The 27828-nt window shown below is 33.4% G+C and overlaps 2 protein-coding genes across 14 annotated transcripts in view; one reads left to right on the forward strand and one right to left on the reverse strand.

Moving 5' to 3' along the window:
* Positions 1 to 16234, forward strand: part of ZNF711 (zinc finger protein 711) — a 28971-nt gene extending 12737 nt beyond the window's left edge. For 8 of the 11 annotated variants that reach the window (XM_009197878.4, XM_031660619.1, XM_021932869.2 and 5 more), the window contains 6 exons: positions 7163 to 7318; positions 8009 to 8146; positions 10181 to 10318; positions 11191 to 11238; positions 12882 to 13025; positions 13528 to 16234. In XM_009197878.4, the coding sequence (XP_009196142.1) occupies positions 7163 to 7318; positions 8009 to 8146; positions 10181 to 10318; positions 11191 to 11238; positions 12882 to 13025; positions 13528 to 14705 (1802 nt within the window). In that variant the 3' untranslated portion in view covers positions 14706 to 16234. The remainder of the gene's footprint in view (positions 1 to 7162; positions 7319 to 8008; positions 8147 to 10180; positions 10319 to 11190; positions 11239 to 12881; positions 13026 to 13527) is intronic. The other 3 variants (XM_031660620.1, XM_009197881.4, XM_009197882.3) reach the window with 1 other exon arrangement.
* A 3818-nt stretch (positions 16235 to 20052) lies between these two features.
* POF1B (POF1B actin binding protein) overlaps positions 20053 to 27828 on the reverse strand; it is a 108979-nt gene continuing 101203 nt past the window's right edge. The window contains exons 16-17 of one of the 3 annotated variants that reach the window (XM_021932870.2): positions 25743 to 25857; positions 20053 to 22606 (exon numbers count right to left, since the gene is read on the reverse strand). In XM_021932870.2, coding sequence (XP_021788562.2) covers positions 22601 to 22606; positions 25743 to 25857 — 121 coding nt within the window. In that variant the 3' untranslated portion in view covers positions 20053 to 22600. Of the gene's footprint in view, positions 22607 to 25718; positions 25858 to 27828 lie in introns of those variants that run through there. The other 2 variants (XM_031660622.1, XM_031660621.1) reach the window with 2 other exon arrangements.

Raw genomic sequence — 27828 nt, forward strand, 5'->3', positions numbered from 1 at the left:
TTTTGATAACTACCTCATGTATCAAATATAAGGACTCCTTTGAGGAATATAATTTTATTTTTTTTCGTTTGTTTGGTTTCAACTTTTATTTTAGATTTGTATGGGTATGAATGATCCCATCTCCCAGGTACTGAGCATAGTACCCAACAGTTTTTCAGTCCTCGCCCCACTCCCTCCCTCCCACCTCTAGTGGTCCCCAATGTCTGTTGTTGCCATCTTTATGTCCATGAGGACCCCATGTTTAGACCCCACTTATAAGTGAGAACATGCAGTATTTGATTTTCCATTCTTGCATTAATTTGCTTAGAATAATGGCCCACAGCAGCATCCATATTACTACAAAGGATGTGATTTCTTCTTTTCTTATTGCTGCGTAGTATTCTGTGGTGTATATATACCATGTTTCCTTTATCCAGTCCACTGTTGATGGGCACCATGGTTGATTCCCTGTCTTTGCTATTGTAAATAATGCTGTGATGAACACACAAGTGCATGTGTCTTCATGGTAGAATTATTTGTTTTCCTTTGGATATATACCCAGAATGGCATTGCTGAGTTGAATGGTAGTTCTGTTTTAAGTTCTCTGATAAATTTCTAAACTGCTTTCCACAGTGGCTGAACTAATTTACATCCCACCAACAGTGTTTAAGTGTCCCGTTTTCTCCACAGCCTTACCAATATCTTTTTTTTTTTTTTTTTTTTTTTTTGACATTTTAGTAATGGCCATTCTGGCCATAATTAAAAAAAAATAGTAGATGTTGGCATGGATGCAGTGAAAAGGGAACATTTTTACACTGTTGGTGGGAATGTAAACTAGTACAACCATTATGGAAAACAGTGTGGAGATCGCTTAAGGAACTAAAAGTAGATCTACTGTTTGATACAGCAATCCCACTACTAGGCATCTACCCAGAGGAAAATAAGTCATTATACAAAAAAGATACTTTCACATGCATGTTTATAGCAGCACAATTTGCAATTGCAAAAAAAATATGGAACCAGCCCAAATGCCCATCAATCAACGAGTGAATAAAGAAAATGTGGTATATATACACTATGGAACACTACTCAGCCATAACAAGGAATGAAATAATGGCATTTGCAGCAAACTAGATGGAATTGGAGACTGTTATAAGTGAAGTAACTCAGGAACAGAAAACCAAGTATCATATGTTCTCTCTCATATATGGGAGCTAAGCTATGAGGATGCAAAGCATAAGAATGATACATTAGACTTTGGGGACTTGGGAGAAAGGGTTGGGGGTGGTGAAGGATAAAAGAGTAAACATTGGGTACAGTGTACGCTGCTTGGGTTATGGGTGCACTAAAATCTCATAAATCACCACTAAATAACTTATTCATGTAACCAAACACCACCTATTCCCCAAAAAGCTATTGAAATAAAAACATTTTAAAAAATAGCTTTGTCAGTATGAACAGGCATAATAATAATAATAATAATAATAATAATAATAGTGGTCATTCTCACTGGTGTGAGGTGATGTCTCATTGTGGTTTTCATTTGCATTTCTCTGATGATTAGTGATGTGGAGCATTTTTCCCTATGTTTGTTGACCACTTGTATGTTTTCTTTTGGGAAGTGTCTGTTCCTGCCTTTTCCCCATATTTATTGGAGTTACTTGTTTTCTGTTTGCTGATTTGTTTAAGTTCTTTGTAGATTCTGGGTATTAGACCTTTGTCAGTTGCATAGTTTGTGGATATTTTTCTCCTATTCTGTAGGATGTCTGTTTACTCCGTTGATAGTTTCTTTTGCTGTGCAGAAGCTCTTTAGTTTAATTAGTTCCCACTTGTCAACTTTTGCTTTTGTTGCAATTGGTTTTAGGGACTTAGTCATAAATTCTTTCTCAAGGCCAATGTCCAGAATAGTGTTTACTAGGTTTTCTTCTAGGATTCTTATGGCTAGAGGATTTATCTTTAAATCTTTGATCCGTCTTGGCTCAATTTTGTATGGTAAAACGTAGGGGTCCAGTTTCATTCTTCTGGATATGGCTTCCCGGCTATCCCAGCACCATTTATTGAATAGGGAGTCCTTTCCCGTTGCTTACTCTTGTTGATTTTGCCAAAGATTAGATGGTTGTAGTTATGTGGCTTTGTTTCTGGGTTCTCTTTTCTGTTCCTTTGGTCTATGTGTTTGTTTTTGTACTAGTAACATGCTGTTTATGTCACTGTAGCCTTGTAGTGTAGTTTCAAGTTGCGTAATTGATGCCTCTGGCTTTGTTCTTTTTGCTTAGGGTTATTTTGGCTATTTCTTTCTTGCTTCCATATGAATTTTAGTGTAGTTTTTTCCAGTTCTGTGAAAATGACGTTAGTAGTTTGATAGGAATAGCATTGAATCTGTAGATTGCTTTGGGTGGTATGTCCATTTTAATGATATTGATTCTTCCAATTCTTGAGCATGGTATGTTTTTCCTTTGTTTGTGTCATCTATGATTTCATTTATTAGTGTTTTATAGTACTCCTGGTAGAGGTTTTTCACCTACTTGGTTAAATATATTCCTGGGTATTTTTTTAGGCTATTGTACATGTAATTGCATTCTTGATATGGCTCTCAGCTTGGATGTTGTTGGTGTGTAGAAACGCCACAGATTTTTGTACATTGATTTTGTATCCTGAAACCTTGATAAAATTGTTTATCACTTCTAATAGCCTTTTGGCAGAGTCGTTAGGGTTTTCTAAGTATAGAATCATATTATCAGCAAAAAGAGATAGTTTGACTTATTTTACTGTTTGGGTGTCTTTTATTTCTTTCTCTTGCCTGATTGCTCTGGTTAGGATTTCCAATACTATGCTGAAGAGGAGTGATGAGAGTAGGCATCCTTGTCTTATTCCAGTTCTCAAGAAGCATGCTTCCGGTTTTTGCTCATTCAGTTTGATATTGGCTGTGGTTTTGTCATAAATGGCTGTTATTATTTTGAGATACGTTCCTTTGATGCCTAGTTTCTTGAGAGTTTTTATCATGAAGGGCTAATACATTTTGATTTTATCAAAAGCTTTTCCCATATCTATTGCAATAATCACATGGTTTTTGCTTTTAATTCTGTTTATGTGGTGAATCACATTTGTTGATTTGCATATGTTGAACCAACCTTTCATCCTTGGAATGAAACCTAGTTGATCATGGTGTTTTAAGTTTTTGATGTGCTGTTGAATTTAGTTTACTGGTATTTTCTTGAGGATTTTTGCTTAAGGAACATAATTTTGTATGAAGCAAAATATCTTGTTAACATCATGATGGGAGATCTCATTAAAACCTCCCTAATTTCAGGGGTAAAAAAAAGTTAACGCCTTTATAATTTTAGAAACTATAATGGTTTTTTTGAGATATAATTTACACATCATTTTATTTACCCATTTGAAGTGTGCAAATAAGTGGTTTTTTGTATATTCACAGAGTTGTACAACCATCACCACAATGAATTTTAGAACTTTTTCATCACCACAAAAAGAAACTCTATACCCCTTAGCTGTTACCCTACTCTCCATCCACTGTGAGGCAACCATGCCTCTATAGATTTGCCTATCCTGGACATTTCATATAAATTGAGTTATGCAATATGTGGCATTTTATGTCTGGCTTTTTTTACTTCACATAATGTTTTCAAGAGTCATTCATGTCATCACATATATCAGTACATTTGACTCTTGAACAATGCAGGGGTTAGGGGTGCTGAACCCCACCCCCCGCCGACATACACACAGTTGAAAAGCCATATGTAACTTTCAGCTTACCAAAAACATAACTACTAACAGCCTACCGTTGACCAGAAGCCTTACCAATAGCAGTTTTGTATGTTATATGTATTATATACTGTATTTTTACAATAAAGTAAGTTGGAGGAAAGAAAATGTTAAAATTATAAGGAAAAGAAAATATATTTACTATTCATTAAGTGGAAGTGGGTCATCATAAAGGTCCTCATCCTTATTGTCTTCACATTGAGTAGGCTGTGGAGGGAGAGGAAGAAGGGTTGGTGTCTCAGAGGTAGCAGAGCAGAAGAAAATTCATGGATAAGTGGATCTGCACAATTCAAACCTATGTTATTCAAGGGTCAACTGTACTTCATTCAGTATTACTAATAACGTTCCATTATATGGGTATTACCACGTTTTGTTTATCCATTCATCCATCAGTTAATGGACATTTAGGTTGTTTCCACTTTTTGGCTATTATGAATAATGCTCCATGAACATTTGTGTACAAGTTTTTGTGTAGGTACATATTTTTAGTTTTCTTGGGTATATACCTGGGAGTGGCATACCTCTGAAATATAAAGGTAACTGTCTTGTTTGCTTTTTCACTATTGTGAAATACAGATCCTTTGTATATTGCCTAATCCCATTGCTGTGGTATATCAGTATACTGTATAGTTTTTTGTTTTGTTTTGTTTTGTTTTTTACCATACTCACCATATAATTTTGGTAGATGTAACTAACATACAACAGGTAAAATAAAAAGCCTACCTAACTTTTAAAAAGGAATGTTATATTGTACATTTTACTAAAATGAAATTTTAATTAAATTGTGCGAGTGGGCCATAAAAAAATATTGAATGTTACCAAACTTTGCAGTGTTGGCAAACAATGCACCTCACTTTCTTATATTATATTTAGTACCAGAAGAATTCTGTGGTGGGTATTTTATTACTTACTTATTGCTGGATTGAGAAATAACACTATTGGACTTGAATATTGCATACCTTACAACAAGCAAAAAAGTTAAGCTTGAATTTAAAGTTCTTTGAGTATTATCTGCATTAAGAAGAGCCTTTGGGGATTTATTTCTAAAGTCAGTTGATTGCCTATTAAGTCTTTGTTAATTTCGTACTTTCCATAACAAAGAATATAGAATAAATCTTGTTCAAGTTGATAGTTTACCTCTTAAAACTGCATGCCAACATCTTTAATAATTTTATCATCTGTGAACTTAAAATATAGAATAAGTTCAGTTAGTACATTTCAAAATTTCTCATTCTGAGGAATCTAAGTAAAAATTAATGAATGCATTAAACTTAAAAGTATGAACCTTAAGAAAAGGTAGAAATGGAATCAGAGAGAATAGTATTAGTAATTTCATACTTAATGCTAAAATTATGGTACAAAACTATTGAGAAGTGGTGAAAAAAATGTGACTTTCATTTCATGAACTTTAATTTTGTGAATAATAGTTTTAACTCAGCTATCCCAGAAGGAACTGCGATCACTTTAAACTATTCATGTATAATAAAGCAGAATTTATAAAATGAGAGTATTTTTATTATTTTATTAATCTACCATAAGTTATTTCAGCCTAAAAGTTTGTATTTTGGACACTTTTTGAAGTTTTTTTAATATTCTGTTTTTAATTAAAGAATGAGAATATAGTTTTTTTCTGAAAACTTAATGATAATTTTTTCTATAATGTCATTTTTATTCAACATTATTTTATAAGAGAAGCTGTAATCCGGTGATATCAAATACTTAATCATTTTTTTTTATTTTAATTTGTCCCATTGTCAAAAACGTTGCCAAAAGTTTAGTAATATAATTAGGAGCTGTGATGGAATGAAAATATGTAGTCTTTATTTTGATCATTTGGATGTTTTCTTTCATAGACAATAAGCTATTAAAATTTGTAAATAGGATAGAATCATTTATATTTAATCACAAAGTTAAAGTAACTCTGCAATGTAAAAATAAATTTTGATATGTGTTTTTTTCCACTATGTTGAAAGGCCTAAGGAATATTTTTGAAGTTGTATGTATCAAGTTTGAAACTGAAGTAAGGAAAATCTAGACTTTGACCCATTTAGACCTTGCTGAAATTGTTTTTAGGAGTGCTGAATTAATAGCTTTTTAATGCCACTTTATTCTGTTTTTAATGGTTCTGCAATTGTTAGATGTATGTAGGGGCTTCACAATTTGATGTTTCATATTTAGTACTGTGATATATATAATGAGGAGTAGATTTTCAATTTAGATTACATTTGTGTTTTTATAGGAACAGCATTAAAATAAAAAATTATAGGCATATAATATTTAGGAGGAATATATTGTTTGAATATTATTTATGGTCAGAAGACAGAGTTTATTAATCTATTCATTGCATAGTTCATGCATAATATTCATGTAAACTTAAGTGTTATCCTAAAAGACTATATAGTGGAGAATCAAAAATTTTAAGTATATTTAAAATGTAAGAAATAGGCCCAAATACTGTTGCCTTATCTTTATATATGATTTACTTTTAATAAGGCAAAAGAGGGGGAAATACCCATTTATTTCCCTTACATATAATTTTGAAGTAAAGCATACATTGCAAAATCTAGATATATACAAAATTTATGACTTGAAGTTGTCTTCCATTGACCCTGCAGAAATTAGAGTATTTACTAAGATTTTATTTCCATGATTTATGAAAAGCCCTTTTTATAGTCATTTAGGTGTTCTTTGTGTTTTTTTTTTTAATCCTAGATCTTGTATGTTAATTTGTTTTAGAAACAACCACTATTTAATTTGGGAACTGTTGTTTATGTGAACTCATTTTATGAGTAATATATGTTTTATGTTCTTAATTTTTCTGTTATTAAATTTGGTGTTAGGATTTACCTGAAAATGTTGAAAGTGATGAAATATGAAGCCATTTTAATTAAAGCTATATGGTTAAGTATTTTGTATCCATTAATTGAAATCTATAAATAGATTTTTATATAATGGTGATTATGTAATATAACTGATCATGTATACTGTTTCTCATGAATCTTAACACTTTTTTAATTTTTAAAAATAATTTTATTGTTATAGATTTATGTTGCACATGTACAGGTTTATTACATGGATGTAATATTGTGTAGTGGTGGGGTTTGGGCTTCTAGTGTACCTATCACCTGAATAGTGAACATTGTACCCAATAGATAAATTTTCAACCCTCACAATCTCCCCTCCCCCTGCCTTTTTGAAGTCCCCAATGTCTATTATTCATGAACCATAACACTTTTAATGGCTTCATAATAGGTTATTAAGTGAATACAATAGGTAGGTGGTTAACATTATTTCACGTTACACTTTCAGCTTAACACCCAGTAAATGTCAGTGGTAATTTTTCTTCTTTTGTTTTTTGTCAATGGTACTTTTTGACTGAATTAATTTTGTTTATATTTTATAGTGGATGATGTTGGAGAGAAATTAGAGCATATGGGGAATACACCATTAAAAATTGGCAGTGACGGTTCACAAGAAGATGTTAAAGAAGATGGGTTTGGTTCAGAAGTAATAAAAGTGTATATATTTAAAGCAGAGGCTGAAGATGATGTTGAAATAGGTACAAATACTAATTTTAATTTATTGCTCTAATAGGAGTTATAATTTATTCTGTTTTCTGAGGACTAGTTTAAAAACATTCTCAAAGCATAGTTTTTTATTATATGTTTCTTTGGGGATAATCTACTTTTAAAAATTGTATATGAATGTAAAGCAGGAATGCAGAATATGTCATTCTTCGATTCTTTCAAACATGAGTAGAATATTACAGCAGAAAATATCAAAAACAAATGATTGGAGAGGATTTGGTTTAGATTAAGAAACTATAATGAGTGTTTACGAGCATGGATTCTAGAGGCAGGCTGCTTGGGTTTTAAATAGGTCCTGCCACTTATCTAAGTGACCTTTGATAAGTTACTTAACCCCCTTCTGTCTGTTTCCTCATCCATAAAATGCCCATAATAATAACAGCTACCTAGTAAGGCTGTTGTGAGGGTTAAATGGGTAAATACATATAAAAGACTTATATACTGCTTGGCGTATAAGTTTGATGTAAGGATGAACAATTGTCATTTCTCAGTGATAGCTGAAAATTTAAAGTATAATTTATAGGAAAATGTTCTTGGCACTTTGAAATTTATTTTGGAATTTATTTTTTTCTAAAGGGAAATATTTCTATATACGCTCCTTATTAATTTAGGTGATTATTCCATGATACTTCTCTATTTTAATATGTGTTTTAATTTTTAAGGTGGAACAGAAATTGTCACAGAGAGTGAATACACCAGTGGACATTCAGTAGCTGGAGTGCTTGACCAGAGCCGAATGCAGCGGGAGAAGATGGTTTACATGGCAGTTAAAGATTCTTCTCAAGAAGAAGATGATATCAGTAAGAAAATAAGGGCACTGTAGTGACTTATCAGTAGCCATCATGCATTCTTTAAAAAAAAATCTCAGAGATACAAGCACTGTATAGGAACAAAGTTCAATAAAATAAGCCTGACCCTTTGACCCTTTGCTGTAAATAATTTAAAAGAGAAGGGTCCTTTTGACCATTCATTTCTACATGTATTGTTCAAATCACCAAACGTTAGATAATATATCTTAATATACTATACTAGAAATACGGAGATGAGCAACATACAGCTCCTGACATCAGTGAAGCTCATGAATATGTAATTATTGAGTACCTACTTTCTGTGCGTTACTGAATATGTTGCAAGATGTTATCTCATTTAATTCTTACCACTCAGATATGAGATAGGTGGTATTTTCTCTGTCTTATGGAAGGAAAAAAAAGATTCAGGGAAAACAGTTTATCCAAGATAATTCCAATATTAAGTGTGAAGGGCAGGATTTTAATGGTTATCTAACTCCACTGCCAGTGTTCTTTCCACATGGCAGTGGGCACTGTTGGCTTCTCTCTGGATTTAGCAATGGAAGGGCTGATGGTTTGTTCTCCTGTCACTAAGGGGTTATCTTATGTAAGTATGCTTCCAAGCCAAGCTGCCAGGAGTTTGATTTCTTATGCTGTTGATGGTCTCCAAGCAGTTGCTGCTTAAGGTTTTGTGGGGCTAAGTACCACAGGACGATCAAACCTCCTCAGGTTTCCTTTCCTGACATACTGCATGTTTCCTTATAAAGACATTTTACTCTCTGCCTACTTTCTCCTCACCTCAGTATAGGAATGCAGCCCTTTCCTAAGGCTATTCCTGTCTTCTTACTATGCTGAGAAAAACACAATGTTGCCTTGCCCTAGAAGGGTAAGAGCTTCCATTTCACTGCATTAACTTGACAATATTGGGCTTTACCTGTGCTGCACTCTGATACCTACTCCAAGTTTCCTTCCCTAGAAGTCATAGGGTGCTGAATTCCACCCCCAAACATGAGTAATATATTACAACTGAAAATACCAGAACAAATGAATGGAGAAGATTCTGATGGATAGGAAAATAGTTTAATCAAATAATTTCTATTTGGTCTCTAAATTATTTATTTTTTTATTCATTGGTAAGGAAAGGGGCACAGTAGGAGATGAGAGATTGAGGTTTAACTTAACTTATACTAGAATTCTGTGGGAATGTGGGAAACTTAGACCAGTGTCTGTTTTTGGTTAATAGAGAGAAGACAAACTTGGGAGAAGAGGGATACTTTTTTCCCATGTTTTCCCCCACATTTCTTCTGTAGTCATCCAGGATCCCAGTATGTAAATCAAAGGAAAAGCAAAAATTCAAGATAATTTTCTATTTAACAGGTTAAATGTAAACAGATTGTTTTATATAAAGTATATTGTGGCTCTCTAGGTTTAAATATTTTTTTTCTTACCGCAATATTGTTTTGTTAAATGAAACTCATTAATGCTTTCTCTCCTCAGTAGAATCTCTTAAAATCTGGCCTATTGAAGAGTGTCCACATATTCTTGATCACTAGCATTATATACATATATAATTTTAATTTTAATTTTAAATTTTTTTCAATTAGTATTTTTGATGATTTTTTTATTACATGTATAGTACTGCATTTCATTTATAATATAGTATATGAGATAGTATGGACCACTTTCTAGTATTATTTCTATGAGAAATATTTTCTGAGTCCCAGAAGACTGTCAGGCAAATAAATGTATAATGCCTGGTAGAATGTATGATCATTCCATATATTTCAAGCGCACATGTTTTTATAAAATTTTTAAAAGCCATTTCCATAGGACTTGGTTCTAAGAGGAGAATGAGAATTTTGGTAAATGATTGTCTCCTAGTGGCACTAGCCTCCAAAAGTGCCTAATATAAATTGAAATTAAATTTATAATTTTTTAAATTAACCAAACTGAAATTTGAAAGTTGAAAGATTTACATTGTTTGGAATTTTTACCCATTTATTAAATATTTGGGGTTATAAACAAGCAATTATTTCTAAAATTTAGGTTGCGCTGAAATAGCAGATGAAGTTTACATGGAAGTCATTGTAGGGGAAGAGGAAGGAACTTCTCTCCCTGAGATTCAGCTTGAGGACTCTGATGTTAATAAAACAGTTGTCCCTGTTGTCTGGGCTGCGGCATATGGTAGGATACTGGCATTTTTTCACCTGATAAGTACATAACATGTATTTACTCAGCCTATAAGCCATTAAATAAGCTGTGTGAACGCCACCATGAATTGGCTAATATAATAAAATGTTTTACACTGTGGACTGATTCATCTCTAGTTACTTTAGATGATTTTCCTACCACACACCTTGTACTATTTAAAATGAATCTTGCTTAATGCATTATGTTTTTCAGTATGATCTATTTTAAATCCTACCTGTATAAGTGAGTGCCATAAAAAATTTTATTTTTCTAAAATAGGAATATCCTTTGAAAATCGATCCTTCCTCTTTTGGAAAAACTTATTTCATTTATTAGCTCTACAGATGATAAGGTTTTGGGGTTTTGAAAAAGAAACAGAAACCCAGGTATGCTCTTTTAGAAAGTATATAATGAAAGGTAAATTTATCAACTTATTTTTTCCCTTTCAGTCTTATTTTATTTCATTCCTATGTAATGTACAAGATGGTCCAGGTATACTTTTTACTTTGAAAAATTTTGATGTTCAAATGCATTAATTTATCTAAACTTGGTTCTTCCAAAGGTTCATTCATTCAACAGTCATTTATTGAGCATCTTCAAAGTTGGGGGTACACTGCAGAAATATCTACCCAGTTTTCATTTAAAAAGTAAAATTGTTCTAGATGTTGACAATTCCAAGGATGCTGACAGCAGCCCTTATTTTCAGTATGTGACATTATCTAACCTATGGGAGTGGAAGAACGCAACAATTTTTTTTTAACCCAAGGAATGGTGGGCAAAGTAAGATTCTGTAGATTAAGATGTGATCCACTAGTAGTCATTATAATTAGCATATCAGTTTTTAATTAGTCTTTTTTTTTTTTAAGGAGATGAAAGAAGAGTCTCCCGAAGATATGAAGATTGTCAAGCATCAGGTGAGAGAGCATTGTATATGAGATGTGAGTTAAAGGTCTGACTTTATATACTGCTTGGTAAGTAACAAGTTTGTGTCTACAGACACATTTGTTGGACTCTTACTTGCTTAGTCATACCTAATCTAGTTAGTTAAATAGGAGTTTGCCTCTTTGAGGAATTAATTTATATGTGGACATAATGTGTGTTAATCTGTAAATGCAGTTCAATTTAGATTTCCCTCAAACTTCAAGCATCAGGCAGTTTACCACATGGACCATAACAGGTTGCTATGGAAAAAATAAAATAGAAATTATTTGGACAGAAAAGTAACAATTATTCATGATATCAACCCCTTGTTAGTGTTCTTTTCGGGGCAGAACTGTTTTCTTAATTTCTATGGCAACCAGTGCATTTATATATAACTGTTATATAAAACCCATGTGTCAGCTTAATTTTGTTTTAGTTTTAATAGACTCTATATAGTGTTATTCTCTAGTTGATCTTCTTGTTAAGTTTTCTTAAGCAAGGAGATACTTTCTTGTGATAACGTGTCATTGTTCTGTTTCTACCCTTGGGGAGTGTTTGACTCTCTAAACTTAAGTGTTGATTTCGAGAAATTGATAAGTATAGATCACAGCATATAAATTAACCTGACAGTTTTGTAGGTCTACATTTTTTAGCTAAATTGCATAAAACCACAACGGATTTTTGAGAACTAGGATTTTATTAAGTACTTAAATTGCAATAAATTGCCTACCATATGTTAACCCCTAAAATCAATATTAATATGTAGTACTCTTTATATCAAGTACATTATTCTGAAGCATATCTACAAGAGATCTGTTTTGTTTTTTATGCATTACACATAATCACCATAACTATAATGGTTCACTAATATATCTACATTTCTTTTTCAATTAATTTCATCAGCCTTCATTGGTTAAAAAAAAAAAAAAGTTGGTCTGATGCCAAGATTTTGTTTCAAATTCAGTTTCTTTTCTTCTTCTTCTTTTTTTTTTTTTTTTTTTTTGAAGAGACAGGGTCTTGCTCTGTTACCCAGGCTGGTGTCCTGTAGCACAATCATAGCTCACTGCAACCTTGAACTCCTGGGCTCAAGCAGTCCTCCCATCTCAGGCTCCTAAGTAGCTGGGACTACAGGTGCATGCCACCATGCCTGGCTAATTTGTTTTTTTGTAGAGACAGGATCTTATTATGTTGCCTAGGGTGGACTGAAATTCCTGACCTCAAGCAATCCTCCTGCTTCAGCCTCCCAAAGTGCTGGGATTACAGGTGTGGGCCGTCATGCCCAGCCCAAATCCAGTTTCTTATGTTACATTCATCTTATCAGTTTATTCCTGATAAAATTGAGATATTTTAAATTTAATTGATGATCAGACTGAGATATTTTAATATTTAATTAATATTTAATTAATATTTTAATTTCACATGATATCTTATTCAAAGTGTTTACACATATATGTCTTTACTTGTGAGTGAGAGAGAGCAAGAGTGAGAGAGAGAAACAGAATCATAAGATGGATATACTTTGTGAAATTTACTACCACAGTGGTAACTTGGTGTCATGTCATCTATAGTAACTCATCCAACAGAACCAAAAAAGTATAAATGTATGTAATTTAATACTGTTTCAATTTTTTTCCAGGAAATACTTTGGACTCAGCATTAGAAAGCAGAAATAGTACAGCAGCACAGTACCTTCAAATTTGTGACAGCATTAATACAAATAAAGTACTTAAACAAAAAGCCAAGAAGAGGAGAAGGGGAGAAACCAGGCAGTGGCAAACAGGTAAATACTTTGCTTTATGAATATTATAATTATTTGAGATGTGGAATTATTTTTTTGTCACCAAAGAAAAATATCTGTGGTTTACACGGCAGTTCTACTCTCCACGTACCTGTTTGTGTATGTTATAGATAATTGGTTTTTGTTTTTCATATTGTGTGACTGGTACTTAATAAAACTATGATTGTTTGCTCTTTATTCCAAAGATACTTTTACAGAGAATTTTCATGTTGGTTTAACAATAAAGGGTACCTGTTTTTGGTATTCAAAATATATATGATACTGCATTTTGACATGTGAGTGGTTCATAGTAGAGTGCTGCTCATTACATTTTAGTGAGCTACTTTGCATAAATTGCTTTTATTATGTATTTGTTATATTACAGAATTTTATTCAACTAATATAGTTTTCACATAGTGAATGCCAACTAGTTTTGGCACTTTTGTTATAAAATCCTTTAAAACAGTCTGACCAAATGTCACAACTTTCTCTTTTCTTTATCTAGCTGTTATAATAGGTCCTGATGGACAGCCCCTCACAGTGTACCCTTGCCATATTTGCACAAAAAAGTTTAAATCCAGGGGATTCTTAAAAAGACACATGAAGAATCATCCTGATCATTTAATGAGAAAAAAATATCAGTGTACAGATTGTGACTTTACAACTAACAAGAAAGTGAGTTTCCATAACCACTTAGAAAGCCATAAGCTTATAAACAAAGTCGACAAAACCCATGAATTTACAGAATACACACGAAGATACAGAGAGGCTAGTCCACTGAGTTCCAATAAACTTATTTTAAGAGACAAGGAGCCGAAGATGCACAAGTGCAAATACTGTGACTATGAGACTGCAGAACAAGGACTGTTAAACAGACATTTGTTGGCCGTTCACAGCAAGAATTTTCCTCATGTTTGTGTTGAGTGTGGGAAGGGTTTTCGACATCCTTCTGAACTCAAGAAACATATGAGAACCCATACTGGTGAGAAGCCATATCAGTGTCAGTATTGCATTTTCAGGTGTGCAGATCAATCAAATCTGAAAACTCACATTAAGTCTAAACATGGTAACAATTTGCCATATAAATGTGAGCATTGTCCCCAAGCATTTGGTGATGAGAGGGAGCTTCAACGTCATCTGGATTTGTTTCAAGGACATAAGACACACCAGTGTCCTCATTGTGACCATAAGAGCACCAATTCAAGTGACCTTAAGCGGCACATCATATCTGTTCATACTAAGGATTTTCCTCACAAATGTGAGGTCTGTGATAAAGGTTTTCATCGTCCTTCTGAGCTCAAAAAGCATAGTGATATCCATAAGGGTAGGAAGATTCATCAGTGTAGGCACTGTGACTTTAAAACATCCGATCCATTTATTCTTAGTGGCCATATCCTTTCAGTTCATACTAAAGATCAGCCATTGAAATGTAAAAGGTGCAAGAGAGGATTCAGACAACAAAATGAGCTCAAAAAACATATGAAGACCCATACTGGAAGGAAGATTTACCAATGTGAGTATTGTGAATATAGCACTACAGATGCATCTGGCTTTAAACGACATGTGATATCGATACATACAAAAGACTATCCACACAGGTGTGAATTCTGCAAGAAGGGATTCCGAAGACCATCAGAAAAAAATCAACATATTATGAGGCACCACAAAGAGGCTCTTATGTAATAAGATCAATATAAAGAAAGAAGCTATTTAGGAGATATGATATGCTACTTGGGAGAAAACTCTCACTAACTGTCTCACCAGGTTTCAAAGCTTGATACTAAACCATGACTTTACATTCTTTGTATTAAAGATCTTAAAATATTTGAATTCATGGGGGATCCCATAGCCCTTTGAAAATTACTTAAAGAATTTAAGAAGCACTATAGTGGTCACAGAAAAACTTCTTAAGTATCTATGTAATAGTATTATATGCATACTTAAACTACAGAGGGGAAAAGCAAAGACAAATACTTTATTTGGCTGATTATGTTAGATACAAATGTTTCTGAAAAGAGAATACATAATTGAGTTTAGCGATGCTTTGCTATAGCAAGCAAACCCACTTTTATGCAATTTTAGAAATGGGGCGGGGCGACAAAATGTGGTCATTCATCAGTCACTTAGTCATTGAGCCTTTTATATTGTACCTGGAAATTAAATTCCAGAAACAACAAAAGTTTTGTGTATTCATTAAAAGAAAACTAACTGGAAAGCAGGTTAGATTAATTCAGTACTATTAAAAAAGAATTCAGAGCTGTTAATATTTTATCACAGGATAGGATACTTAAAATATAGCATTCTGTGCTGAGGTCTAAGGTGAAGTCTATAAAGATTAAAGTTCCCTTTTTTTCTGATGTTCAAGTTGATTGTTGTTCAGTATGGCATATATGACAAAAGTATATTTGAGTCAAATGTGGCTTTCGAAACTGGATGCAACATTAGCGTTGCAAACAAAATCAGCACTATATTTCTTAATGATCTAAAGATTAAATTGAGAGAACACAGTTTTCTTAAATATTATAATGTCTAGAGTTTTTTTAGGACAGTCTTAGCAAGTATGATTGTTCTAGTCTTACTTGCTCTAATGTTTAAAGGTGCAATTTTATGCCATTATTGAAATTGATTTTTAAAATCTATATACCATATTATTAACATGCATTTTCAATACGAGGCAGTGTTTATGCAGTATTTAAACAGAGCAATATGCTGCCAATAGAGTTTGGAGGTGGATATTTAGTTTACAGTGTATAAACTTAAAATATGCATCCCTTTAACAACGCTTTGTGTTAGCATGCTGCAAATCAAAATGGCACTTAATATTAAAAACTGGTTTAGGGAAATTTTATGAAAATCCTGTTCATAAATGTAATGCATATGATATGTACTTTTAAGTTTTAGTTGCTTCATGTTTACATTCAGCTGTTTACCATAATTAAAATGTAATTTTACTTCATGCTATATTGTGGCTTTGTGTTTCAAATAATGTTCACCTTTCTGTTTTTGCACCAGATAAGAATCAGTTCCTTGAGAATAAATTTTTTATCTTTCTTAACTTCAGAATATTAAATTTGGAATATCTACTAAAATTGTGTGTTATGTGGCTGTAAATGATGTACACGCTGTAAAATAAGATCGCTACTGTTATGTGGGATTATTATTTCTAAATGTTACTCATTGAAATGAGCATACAATAAAAAGCATTTATTGCACTTCATGGTTTTATGAGTTTATTTAAAGTTGCAATATTTTGTATTAAAAGACTTCACTTCCGATTTATCTTAGGCAGATTGGTCCTTTCTTTAATGTCTTGCTGAATTTTGTTCATTAACAACAACATGAACTAGGAATTTAAACAGTTATGATGACTGTGTAATGCATATTTCTTAAGAATGTATGTTATCTGCTAAAATCATAATGAAATACTATAAATAAAAGTGTCCATTTTAAGATCTTAGATTTCATATTATAGAGAAAACTAAAAGTTCTTAACTTGCTTAAATGATACAATCCTGAGCAGTGAATACATCTAATTATGTTCCCCAATATACATTCAAAAGGAAAAGTATTGATGTGTGTATTTGGCAAAGATTTCTGCAAATAAGCATAAAAATAACTTTATGTTCAAACCAGTGAGCATTTCATAGAATTCTATATATATGGCATGGTTAGTTAAGACTCTTTGTCAATTGAATTATTAATTATTATTAATCACTAGCAGAAAAAGAAATATCAGCCTCACATGTTAGACCAGTGCTTCTTAAATTTAACGTCTATAGAAATCACCTAGGGAACTTGCTGAAATGCATATTCTGATTCAATAGATTTGGTGTGGGCCTACAATTCTGCATTCCTATTAAGTTCCCAGGTGTTGCCACCATATGAGTAATAAGGTGGTAGATAAAAGCACCTGCTGTAATTCTGGCACATGTTAATTACTATGCTTAAACAGATAGTTGTGGGTGAGTGGACAGAGGGAATTCTTACTGAGGACATGACATTAAAGCTGAGATATGAGTGGTAAGAAGCAGCCAGCCAGATCTTGTGGAAGAGCAAGGCAGAGAAACCTGCAGATGCAAACAACCTGAGATACAACAAGCTTTGGCTGGACAATCGTTAGCAAGGGAGAGTGATAAGAGATGGTTGCAGTGATCCAAGATTGCGCCATCGCACTCCAGCCTGGGTGACAAGAGTAAAACTCCATCTCAAAAAAAAAAAAAAAAAAAAAAAAAGATGAGACCTATGAGAAGTTTGAAACGGGAAGTCCTTGGGAAAAGTTAAGGAAAGGAATACTGTTACATGTTTTGAAAATCACTCTGGAGGCTCTAAGAAATGTAGAGGAGCTGAACAATGCAGCCATGTTAAGAGGTTATTCTAGTTGTCATGGTTACAGTGGAGCTAGAGAAAAGTACATGGATTTTCTTCTATATGTATATTGGGCTTAGAAAATGTCAGCCCAGGTAGAGCAGATATGAATTTAGCCCATGTTACAAACAAAATACTGTCTTTAAAATATGGATTTTCCTGGCATAATGCTTTCCTACATACCAGAACAGATTCCACCTAAAAAATGTAAATCTGTAAGTCAAAGTACCTTCACAAGACAAAGAAAAAATTGGGAATTACTGAAAAAACATTTTTCTAGAACAGTTCAGGGTCATATATGTAGACAGATTTATCCAATTGTCACTTTTAAATTGCTTATGCCATGAAGGAGAAGATAGTATTTGGGAACTCTTACCCAGATAGGGCCCTTAAATTCAACTGCTCATGTCTCTTACAGGACAACCACAAGTTTAGTTTGAACCTTGAACTTTCTTTAAAGATACATATCCCTTTAATTGCAGAAAACCATATAGAAAAATATAATGAACCTCTATATAGCCATCACCCAGCTTCAATAATTATCACTTTATGGCCAATCTTGTTTCATTTGTATTCTTCCTCACTTATCCCTTCATCCACTTACCCCTGATTAGCTTATTTTGATGCTTCCTTCCCCCACTGGTTTAATTTGTAGCAAATCCCAGACATCTTTGCAACAAGTTTTGAAGGATACAGCACAATTCTTAACATGCTTACTTCCAAGGGGGAAATGACTAGTCTTCTATGAAGGCAGAGGGACAAAATAATCATCTCATTTAACTCTTTCAACTTCCCCTTGTGAGAACCAAGAAAAAGCTGACTAGACTTGGTATTCCATACAGTACAATTTTTTTGAACTAATAAGGCTTTAGAGAAGCTGCAGGACTAGATTAGAACCTTAGAATATAATTGGTTTGAGACCATTCCCAATCTCCCAACTTTGTTCAACTCCACCCTGTCCTTCCAAAAGAATTATAACTTGTAAATTTGGAACTAATTGAGAAAGATCTCTTCTTGTCTTGGATCCTGGATAAGAACTGGATATTGTTATGAGGGGTCTTTAGATTCCTAAAGGTCCTGCAGAAGAACTTGGCTAATTTGTAACTTCAAGGGCATAGAATTAGATGTCCCAAACTAAAAATGTGTCGCTTGCCTGTTTCAGTTATGCCTTTCTCTTTGATCATTACCCAAGTAACTACTCCAAAGGGAACTCTCCTCCATTTTAAAATCTGGACCAATTGACAATATTGACACTATCTCATTTAACCTATAATGTAAGTCCTAGTCACCTCCCATCTGATTCCAAAAACCTCTTGTCCTAGATTCCAGTGCCACTCACCCATCATGACATGGCTGGCTCATCAGACTCTTTTAGGGAACTAGATCAAAAAGCCTATATTCGGATCACAAGGTCAGGAGATCGAGACCATGGTGAAACCCCGTCTCTACTAAAAATAGAAAAAATTAGCCGGGCACAGTGGTGGGCGCCTGTAGTCCCAGCTACTCGGGAGGCTGAGGCAGGAGAATGGCGTGAACCCGGGAGGCGGAGCTTGCAGTGAGCCGAGATTGCGCCACTGCACTCCAGCCTGGGCCACAGAGCAAGACTCCGTCTCAAAAAAAAAAAAAAAAAAAAAAAAAAAAAAAAAAAAAAGCCTATATTTTCTCCCATTTAAAGACATTTGTCTGTCTTATTGGATCTTGGCACATATGAGTTAATAAGTATTCAACACTGTTAGCAAACAAACTACAGAATCAAAGCATTACATTGGAAACACTGTTCCAACATAAAGGATCTCTGGAACATATACTTCAATTTGAAAGAGAATTATTTTAATGTGGTAGGATGGGAAACCAAGCGTAAAGGCTATGAACTTAACAACATCTCATTGTCTGTGACAGGCCAATCTAAGATTACCAAGACTGCCTAGCTATCTAATTTTCTCGTAAAACAATTCTGAGGTATGTCTTCTTCAGGACTAAATATTGTTAAATGATTTATTAAGAAAGATGCACTTGTTTATTACTTCCTTTATTTAAATGTTTTCTATGTACTATTTCATATATCCTAAGTTGTGTGTGAAATACTTCATATTTTTTTAACTGGACAAAAAGTACTATGGAAATCCAGTCAATTTGGTTTTGGCATGTGGTGGGGAAGATGTACCTCATAAGGAAACTTTTTCACAACATATTATTTACTTTCAAAAGAATTAATATTTTCAAAAGAAACATGTCATCTTTGTAGATTGCAACAATGGGAAAGGTGTGATGATGGCTTTTTGTTAAGGTGATCTAAATTGGGCGGTGAGATGGAAAGTTTTTTAAAGCTTTATTTTGTTCCTTTATGTTAAGAAGGAGTAAGGCAGCAAAAGCACTATTACAAGGATGGGAAGAATGCTTTATGGAACAAGTGAGTTATGGAACTTAGAAATCTAAGTTTGAAAGCAAAGAAATTCTAATTTAAAGAAGAAACTTGCTTCAACTGGAGGTTGAACTATGTTAAAGTAGTCCACATAAGGAAATTTTCTGCTTTTGTTTTTAATGAGAGTGATGCTTGTTAGCTCCAACATAAACATTCACATGATGATAATTTCCTGACAAAAATATACAGCTAAACTAAAAATCCTTCTGCATATTTCCTACTTGGACTTTCACACAAACCATGTAAATACTTCACATATTTTATTTAGACACATAAACAGATTACTTTGCATGTCATTGCGCAGTCTCCATTTTATGTGACAAATCTAAAGTGAAAACATACTGGAATATAAATTAGATAAATAGGCACTCCTCACCTGACAACTTTGAAATTTTCAGAGATAAGCAGTGTGAAACTTATGAGAGGGAAATTTATCACTACTACCTCTATTGATCTTAATCACAAATTGGAAAAGATATATATTTGTCATTTAAATATATAGAACAGCTCTTTATATCATCACATTTTGTATTACAATTGAAAAAACTGTTAAGTATGATAAGGATGTTATGACCTCAATTCACTATCCATGGATCAAGTGAGCCAATAAAGTGCTGACTTCTTACTTTTTAAAATCTTTGTGGCTATATAATAGGTGTACATATTTATGAGGTACATGAGATATTTTGATACAGGCATGCAATGTGAAATAATCACATCATGGAGAATTGGGTATCCATCCACTTAAGTATTTATTGGTGTTACAAACAATCCAATTATACTCTTAGTTATTTTAAAATGTACAATTAAGCTATTATTGACTATACTCACCCTGTTGTGCTATCAAATACTAGGTCTTATTCATACTTTCCAACCATATAGTTTTTGTACACATTAAGCATCCCCAGTTCCCCTCGCACACCCCTTTTCCCAGCTTCTGGTAACCATCCTTCTACTCTCTATATCCATGAGTTCAACTGTTTTGACTTTTAGATCCGACAAATAATTGAGAACATGCAATGTTTGTCTTTCTGTTTCTGGCTTATGTCACTTAACATAGTGACCTCTAGTTCCATCCACGACTCCTTAACTGCCCCCGAATTTTGGACACTGTTTTTTTTAAGTATTTTGGAAAACTCACACCTGTTCTCATTTTTAAACCTTAATAATAACAGTTTCCTATTAAGCTAATAAAACTTCCCCTTATATTATTTGTAATGTGTGCATAACATAGAACACTTTTTTTACAGTTACATATATGAATTATTGGCAGAGGAGAAACTCCTCTGTTGTTCCTACACCAAGGGAAAAAAAATGTAAGGACTGTATAGCTCATGAAGAATATTAACATTTTTCTATCACAAAATATTGATAAAACTGGAATTGTATCAATTCATGTTATGGAGCTTAACATTTTAGCCAAAATATTAAGATAATATAAATGAGGCTTTTAGCTTCATATCAAGACCTATTTGAATACTTCTAGAAAAGAACATTAAAAGTTTTTTCCTCATTTATGGTTTGATGTAGTGTAGTGCCTCAACTGTTCTTAATGGTTTTAGTATAATGCATAATTATTATAATATAATAAGGCGTTGCAGAATTTTATGTGGATACTTGCAAAGATATTTCAGTTCAAAACTTCAAATTATATACCCAAACATGTTTGTTGCCTTAATCTGTACTTGGACAAAGGCAACATTTTAATTTTTGCTAAGTCTTAACTTTAGCCAGATGGGTTGAAATTTAAAATTTTCATACTCATCTTGCATTGAAAAAATACTTGTGTTCACTTATGTTCACTTTGTAAGGTCATTAAAGCCCAATTGCTAAATCAACTTCTAAGCATACTAAATACTCTGCTACAAAATATTTCTCCCAAGTAGGATAAATCTGTCAAGTATTTGCTGTTGCTATTTTTATTCCCTAGGTCTTTATATCTATGTAATATTTCAATGACATGTTTGCATACCACTATGGAAAAACTTACCTTCCTTCCACCTACTACTACCATATTGTGTTATATGTTTTTTAAGAGGTAGGCTCATTTGGGGAAGGTATGCTTTAAAAGAACAGATTTGCCAAGGGACTAATATGTACTTAGAACCAGAATAGCATACTGTATAATTTAGTGGACTTAGTTATTTCAAAAGATATTATTCCACTTCCCTACTAAATGAAATTAATCATCACCTTTGACTTAGCTATCTCTCCAACAGGTGAAAATAGTGTGAATAAAGCATATCTTTTAGTCATAAGGCCTAGTGTGAAAAGAAAATGTGAAAAGCAAAGTAGATATGTATTCTATACTAGCTATTATTTTTGCTTCAATTGTATTTTATCTTTTTCTGTTAAAAAAAAAAAAACCATGATTTCATCTTGTGACTGAACTGCACATATAATATCAGAGAAAATCTTCTAATGGCATAACTTGTAAAATCTCTACCCCAACAAATTAGTTCAATATCTAGGAGGCACCCTATCTGAAAAATAATGAGCTATCTTCTACGGTGTCTGCAATCAAATTTTAAACAAGCAGGTCCCTCTTTCAATTAGTATGTTGTTATACTGAATACATGAGTGTTACAGAAAAGATTTAGGTCTCATAAATGGCTGAAGAAGCTGTCATCTACAGAACTAATTCATTCCATTAGATTTCTTGGGTTAGCAGCATGGTTCCAAATTCTGATTGGCCTTTAGTGATGGAAAAATAACAAAGTACTAATGCAGACACTCACACACACGCAAAACAAAAACGCCTTTGAGTTGTAATACTTTGAAGTGGATCCATTCATGGCTAGAAAAGAAAAAAAAAGTTATCTTACAACTGGTTCATAATTAAAGTCAATGTTACTGTATGCAAAGTTATGGAAAATTATTTAAATTGGTATGCATAAAACAAAAGGACATCCATTGCACTTTTGTGGCACTGTTTTATACATATATTCAATGACACAATGATTTGTCTTTCTTACTTTAGTCATGGTATGTTTCAAATGACTTTAAGAGTGAAAGAGAATTAAGTAGATTTCCTTCTTAGTATTATTTAGAGTTTAAGTATGTCCAATTGTCTCTTAATAAATATGGATTTTCATCTGTGAATGCATTTAAATATATTCTGACCTTGCTATCAGTATCTATAGATTCTTCAAATATCAATTTTGATTTTTACTGCTGCACATTTTTACTGGAGAGAGAAGTAGCGGCTACTGTTCTGTAGACCCTTTATTTGGCAGGTCTTCATATTGCCACCTCTGGGACACATGTGGTTAGGATTAGTAGCAGCAATTGCTTCTCAGTCTTAACTTTCGGCATCAAATTATCTTTGGCAAATTTTAAATTCTATGGGTTGATAATTAGTAGTAAGTAATTTTCAGCTAATTAATGACCTAACAAAAACAACATTTCAGAGTTTAAATGCGGTTATTTTTACTTTGGGATTACTAAACATTGGTTGCTTTCATTGATGACAACAACCATACTTAAAAGATTGATGGCTGGATTGTAGTAAAAGAAGGGCTTCAGCGCTAAAGAAACTTTTTGGATTTTTTTTTTGTTGACTTAAATATTTGAGCTTGTTCAACCAAAAGATGTTTCTGAAAGTTATTTAATAGATGTTTAATTTTATTAACTATACATCTGAAGTGTAATTTTTAAATATTTTTCAAAAGGTTCTGCAGAATACCTGATTGATATTTGTATATTTGTCTATTGCTCACCATGGTATACTTAAGCATTTTAAGGCTTTTATTGAAGTATAATAAACATGTAGAAAAAATTGACATAAGTATTCAAATAAATGAATTTTCCCAAACTGAACATGCATACGCAACCATCTCCCAGATAAAGAAACAGAACATTATTAAGACCCTGAATCCCTCCTTATGCTTCCTTTTAATCAGTATCCACCCCACAAGGATAACCATTTCTTCATTTAATAGCCATAGATTTAGTTTTGCCTACTTTTAGTACCTCAGTAGTTTGACAGGTAGATAATTTATCATAAGAAGTCAAAAGCTGTCATTTTCACAATGTTTTAAGTCAGATCGGTATGATTTGAGAACTAGAATCCTCAAACTTTTCTCTGTTCATTTCACCAGAAGGGTATCACACATTCCTATGATCCCTACCAGTGGCTTACTATTAGAATCTCTTGAACCAGTGTAGGAGTATATAATTAGGAAAAAAACCCAAGAACATTCTGTTAGCAGTTTTTCAACCTCAACACTATTTACTAGGGGCTGGACAATTCTTTGTTGCGGGAGACTGTCCTTCACACTGTATTATGTTCAGCAGCATCCTAGTTCTCTAACCACTAGATGCCAATAATACCCACCCCTCTGGTTGTGAAAACCAAAAATGTCTCTAGACATTGCTAAATGTCCCCTAAGGTACAAAATTGCTGCTGCAGAGAGCAACTGTGCTAGGGAATATATAGTTGGCCCTTGGTATCCATGGGTTCTCCACCAATGATGGGTTGAAAATATTCAGGAAAAATATCACTTCTGTAATGAACATGTACAGACTTTTTTTACTGTTATTACCGCCTAAACAATACAGTATAACATGTGCTTAGAATCTACATTGAATTAGGTATCGTAAGCTAGAAATGACTTAAAGTATACAGTAAGATGTGCATAGGTTATATGCAAATATTATGCCATTTTGTATAAGGGACTTGAGCATGTACAGATTTTGATATCTGCAGGGGATCCTGGAACCAATCTCTCATGGATATTGAAGGACAACTATATACCCCCTGTTTGATGATCATTACTTTAAAACTTAATAGAGCAATATGTGAAAGTTTTAGAGAAGTAGCTCTCATTCCTTTATAAGAAGGTTTCAATAATCAGTCCCCTTAGCAATGGATTGGACCACCTAAAAGATGCTAAGATCCATGTCACCTGGCCATTTTGGAGGATGTTGTAGAAGGTAAAGTAAATATTGGAGTATATGATGTTTAAAGTATTCTTCAGCAGCCTCACTATAACTGTGGGATTTAAAGCTGGAGGATGTTACAATCTAGTGAGGAAGCTAGAAGCATCTCTTCTTTCTAAATCCTAATTATATATATATATACACACACACATATATATACACACACACGTATATACATGTGTGTATATATATATGTAAAATCCACAGGAATAAGTACCACAGGCAAGATTGCAAGACAATTCTATTGAAACATGCCTCTTCTCCATTTTCCAGTTGCCTTCATAATTGTCTATGACATTTGCTACCTGCTTTAGAAAAAGGGAAACTTTTTTGGAAAATTTGAATGGAACCCATTCAATAACTACTGAGCTAGGCAAGAAAATAAATAAAATTAGTATATCACTAATGTTTATCTTCCTTTTGTGGGGCAAAAATTATATTTATATTATAGCTTAAATAATCAATTATATTGCCCTATGTATGAATCTTTCCAAAATTTCTTAATTCCCACTATGTATCAATAATGGAAACAGAAAATCCCAAGAGAAAAAAATACTCAAAAGTTTTTGGTTCATTTGATTTTTTACATCAATTTTAAAAAGCTGTACATATATAATCGGTCGGGCGCGGTGGCTCACGCCTGTAATCCCAACAATTTGGGAGGCCGAGGCGTGCAGATCACGAGGTCAGGAGATCGAGACCATCCTGACTAACACAGTGAAACCCCGTCTCTACTAAAAATACAAAAAAAATTACCCGGGCATAGTGGCGGGCGCCTGTAGTCCCAGCTACTCGGAGGCTGAGGCATGAGAATGGCGTGAACCCAGGAGGCGGAGCTTGCAGTGAGCCGAGATCGCGCCACTGCACTCCAGCCTGGGCCGCAGAGGGAGACTCCGTCTAAAAAAAAAAAAAAAAAAAAAAAAAGAAAGAAAAAGAAAAAAACCTGTACATATATAATCAAAATAGGGCTAAAAATGTCCAAGTGAACTTACACGAGTGTATTTGTCTTCTGTTTTCTCAATCACAATAGTCTGTGTTTCACTACCCGGTGGTATATATTCGTAGTCATCATACAGGAGGCCTAGGATTGGATATTGTGTCCTGTACCTGTAGACAAGAAAAGAGTTTACAGGCTGCATGAGAAAATAACTTACATTCCTTTTTAGTCACTCCTAGTTTGATTGCCCTTATTAAGCCAATTTGGCTCTGAATGACTTTTTAACTTACTGAAAAAAGAAAAAAAAAATCCAATTTCAATGGACAAAGATGTACAACCATTATTTTCAAGAAAATAAAATAGAAAGACTTCTGTTTCTGGCCATGATGGACCACTGGCAGCACAGGACAGTGACCCCAGAAAAGGGAAGCAAATGATATGGGCCCTACAAGTGCCTAGCTCACTGCCTGGAGAGATTTTCTTGGTCACAGGATAAGGAAAAGGAAGCTAAACAGATCCCAGCAGTCTCACCAAGATGAGATGATAAAGTTTAGAATAAATATAGGCAAAGGCACCCTGAGTTTGTGCGGCACAGGAGCAGACAGAAGAGAGCTACATAGGCAGATGTCAGGACAGCTGTAGGGGTTTTCCCAAGAACCTTTGGGTGAGTACCGATCAGTGTGTCAATATGTGGAGAAGCTACCAAGACTTAGGAAATAATGACTAGAAAAGAGCAGGCTGGCAATTTTTAGAGCTCTCATAGGGTTGGTAATGTTTTGTGTTCCACTAAGCAGAGTGAAAAGCTCTCCCAATGTAGAGGCCATCAGATAGATACCACAGAATATTGCCTTAGTAGTGGGATAAAATTAGCCTCAAAGTACAGGTTATTCTCAAAAAGCTTAAAAGCAAGGCTTTTGAATGTATGAAATTGTTTCCAAGTAATTTCCTCTCAGAACAAAACCCCAAATATTTTAAGTAATAGCCTAGCAAAAATCTAAAATTCAACAATATAAAATCACAATTCATGGCATTCAATGAAAAATGAATAGTCATGCAATGGAAGATATGACTAATAATGAAGAGAAATATAAATTAGTAGAAACAGACCAAGAGACAATACTGATAAAAAATTAGTAGGCAGATGTGCATTTATTACAAACATGCAAAATATACAATGTATATTCAAGAAGTTAGAGGAAAGCATGAATACAATGAGGAGAGAAATAGAGAATATAAAAAAGATCCACAATGGACTTCTAAAGATTAAAAATATAGATGGCATTAACAGCAGATTAGGCACTGCCTTAAAAAAAGACCAGTAAATTAACAGCAGATTAGGCACTGCATTAAAAAAAAAAAAGACCAATAAATTTGAATACATCAAGAGAAATAATCTAAAATAAAACAAAAGAAAATGGAAAAAAAATGAACGAAGCATGAAATAACTGTAGAAAATATCAAATGTCCTTATATATGTATAATTAAAGTCCTGCAGGATTGGCAGCAGAAAAAAATAATTGAAGACATAATGACCAAATTATTTCCAAGTGTGATGTAAAGCTATAAACACATGTATCCAAGAAGCTCAGTGAATGTGAAAAAAAGAAACATGAAGAAAACTACAGAGAGGCACATCATTATCAAATTGCTGAAAACCAGTCAAAGAGAATCTTAAAAACAGTCTCAGAGAAGAAAGGACATTATTCAAAGAACAAAAATCATAAGATTAACAAAAAACTTATCAGTCACAATGAAAGTCAGAAGACAGAAGAGCAACATTGTTAAAGTACTTTTTTAAAAAAAGTGTAAAAAAAAAATCTCCTTAAGCTGATAAGCAACTTCAGCAAACTCTCAGGATACAAAATCAATGTACAAAAATCACAAGCATTCTTATACACCAATAACAGAAAAACAGAGAGCCAAATCATGAGTGAACTCTCATTCACAGTTGCTTCAAAGAGAATGAAATACCTAGGAATCCAACTTACAAGGGATGTGAAGGACCTCTTCAAGGAAAACTACAAACCACTGCTCAGCAAAATAAAAGAAGACACAAACAAATGGAAGAACAGTCCATGCTCATGGATAGGAAGAATCAATATCGGAAAATGGTCATAGTGCCCAAGGTAGTTTATAGATTC

The sequence above is a fragment of the Papio anubis genome, chromosome X (assembly GCF_008728515.1).
Source record: "Papio anubis isolate 15944 chromosome X, Panubis1.0, whole genome shotgun sequence".
Classification (NCBI taxonomy): Eukaryota; Metazoa; Chordata; class Mammalia; order Primates; family Cercopithecidae; genus Papio; species Papio anubis.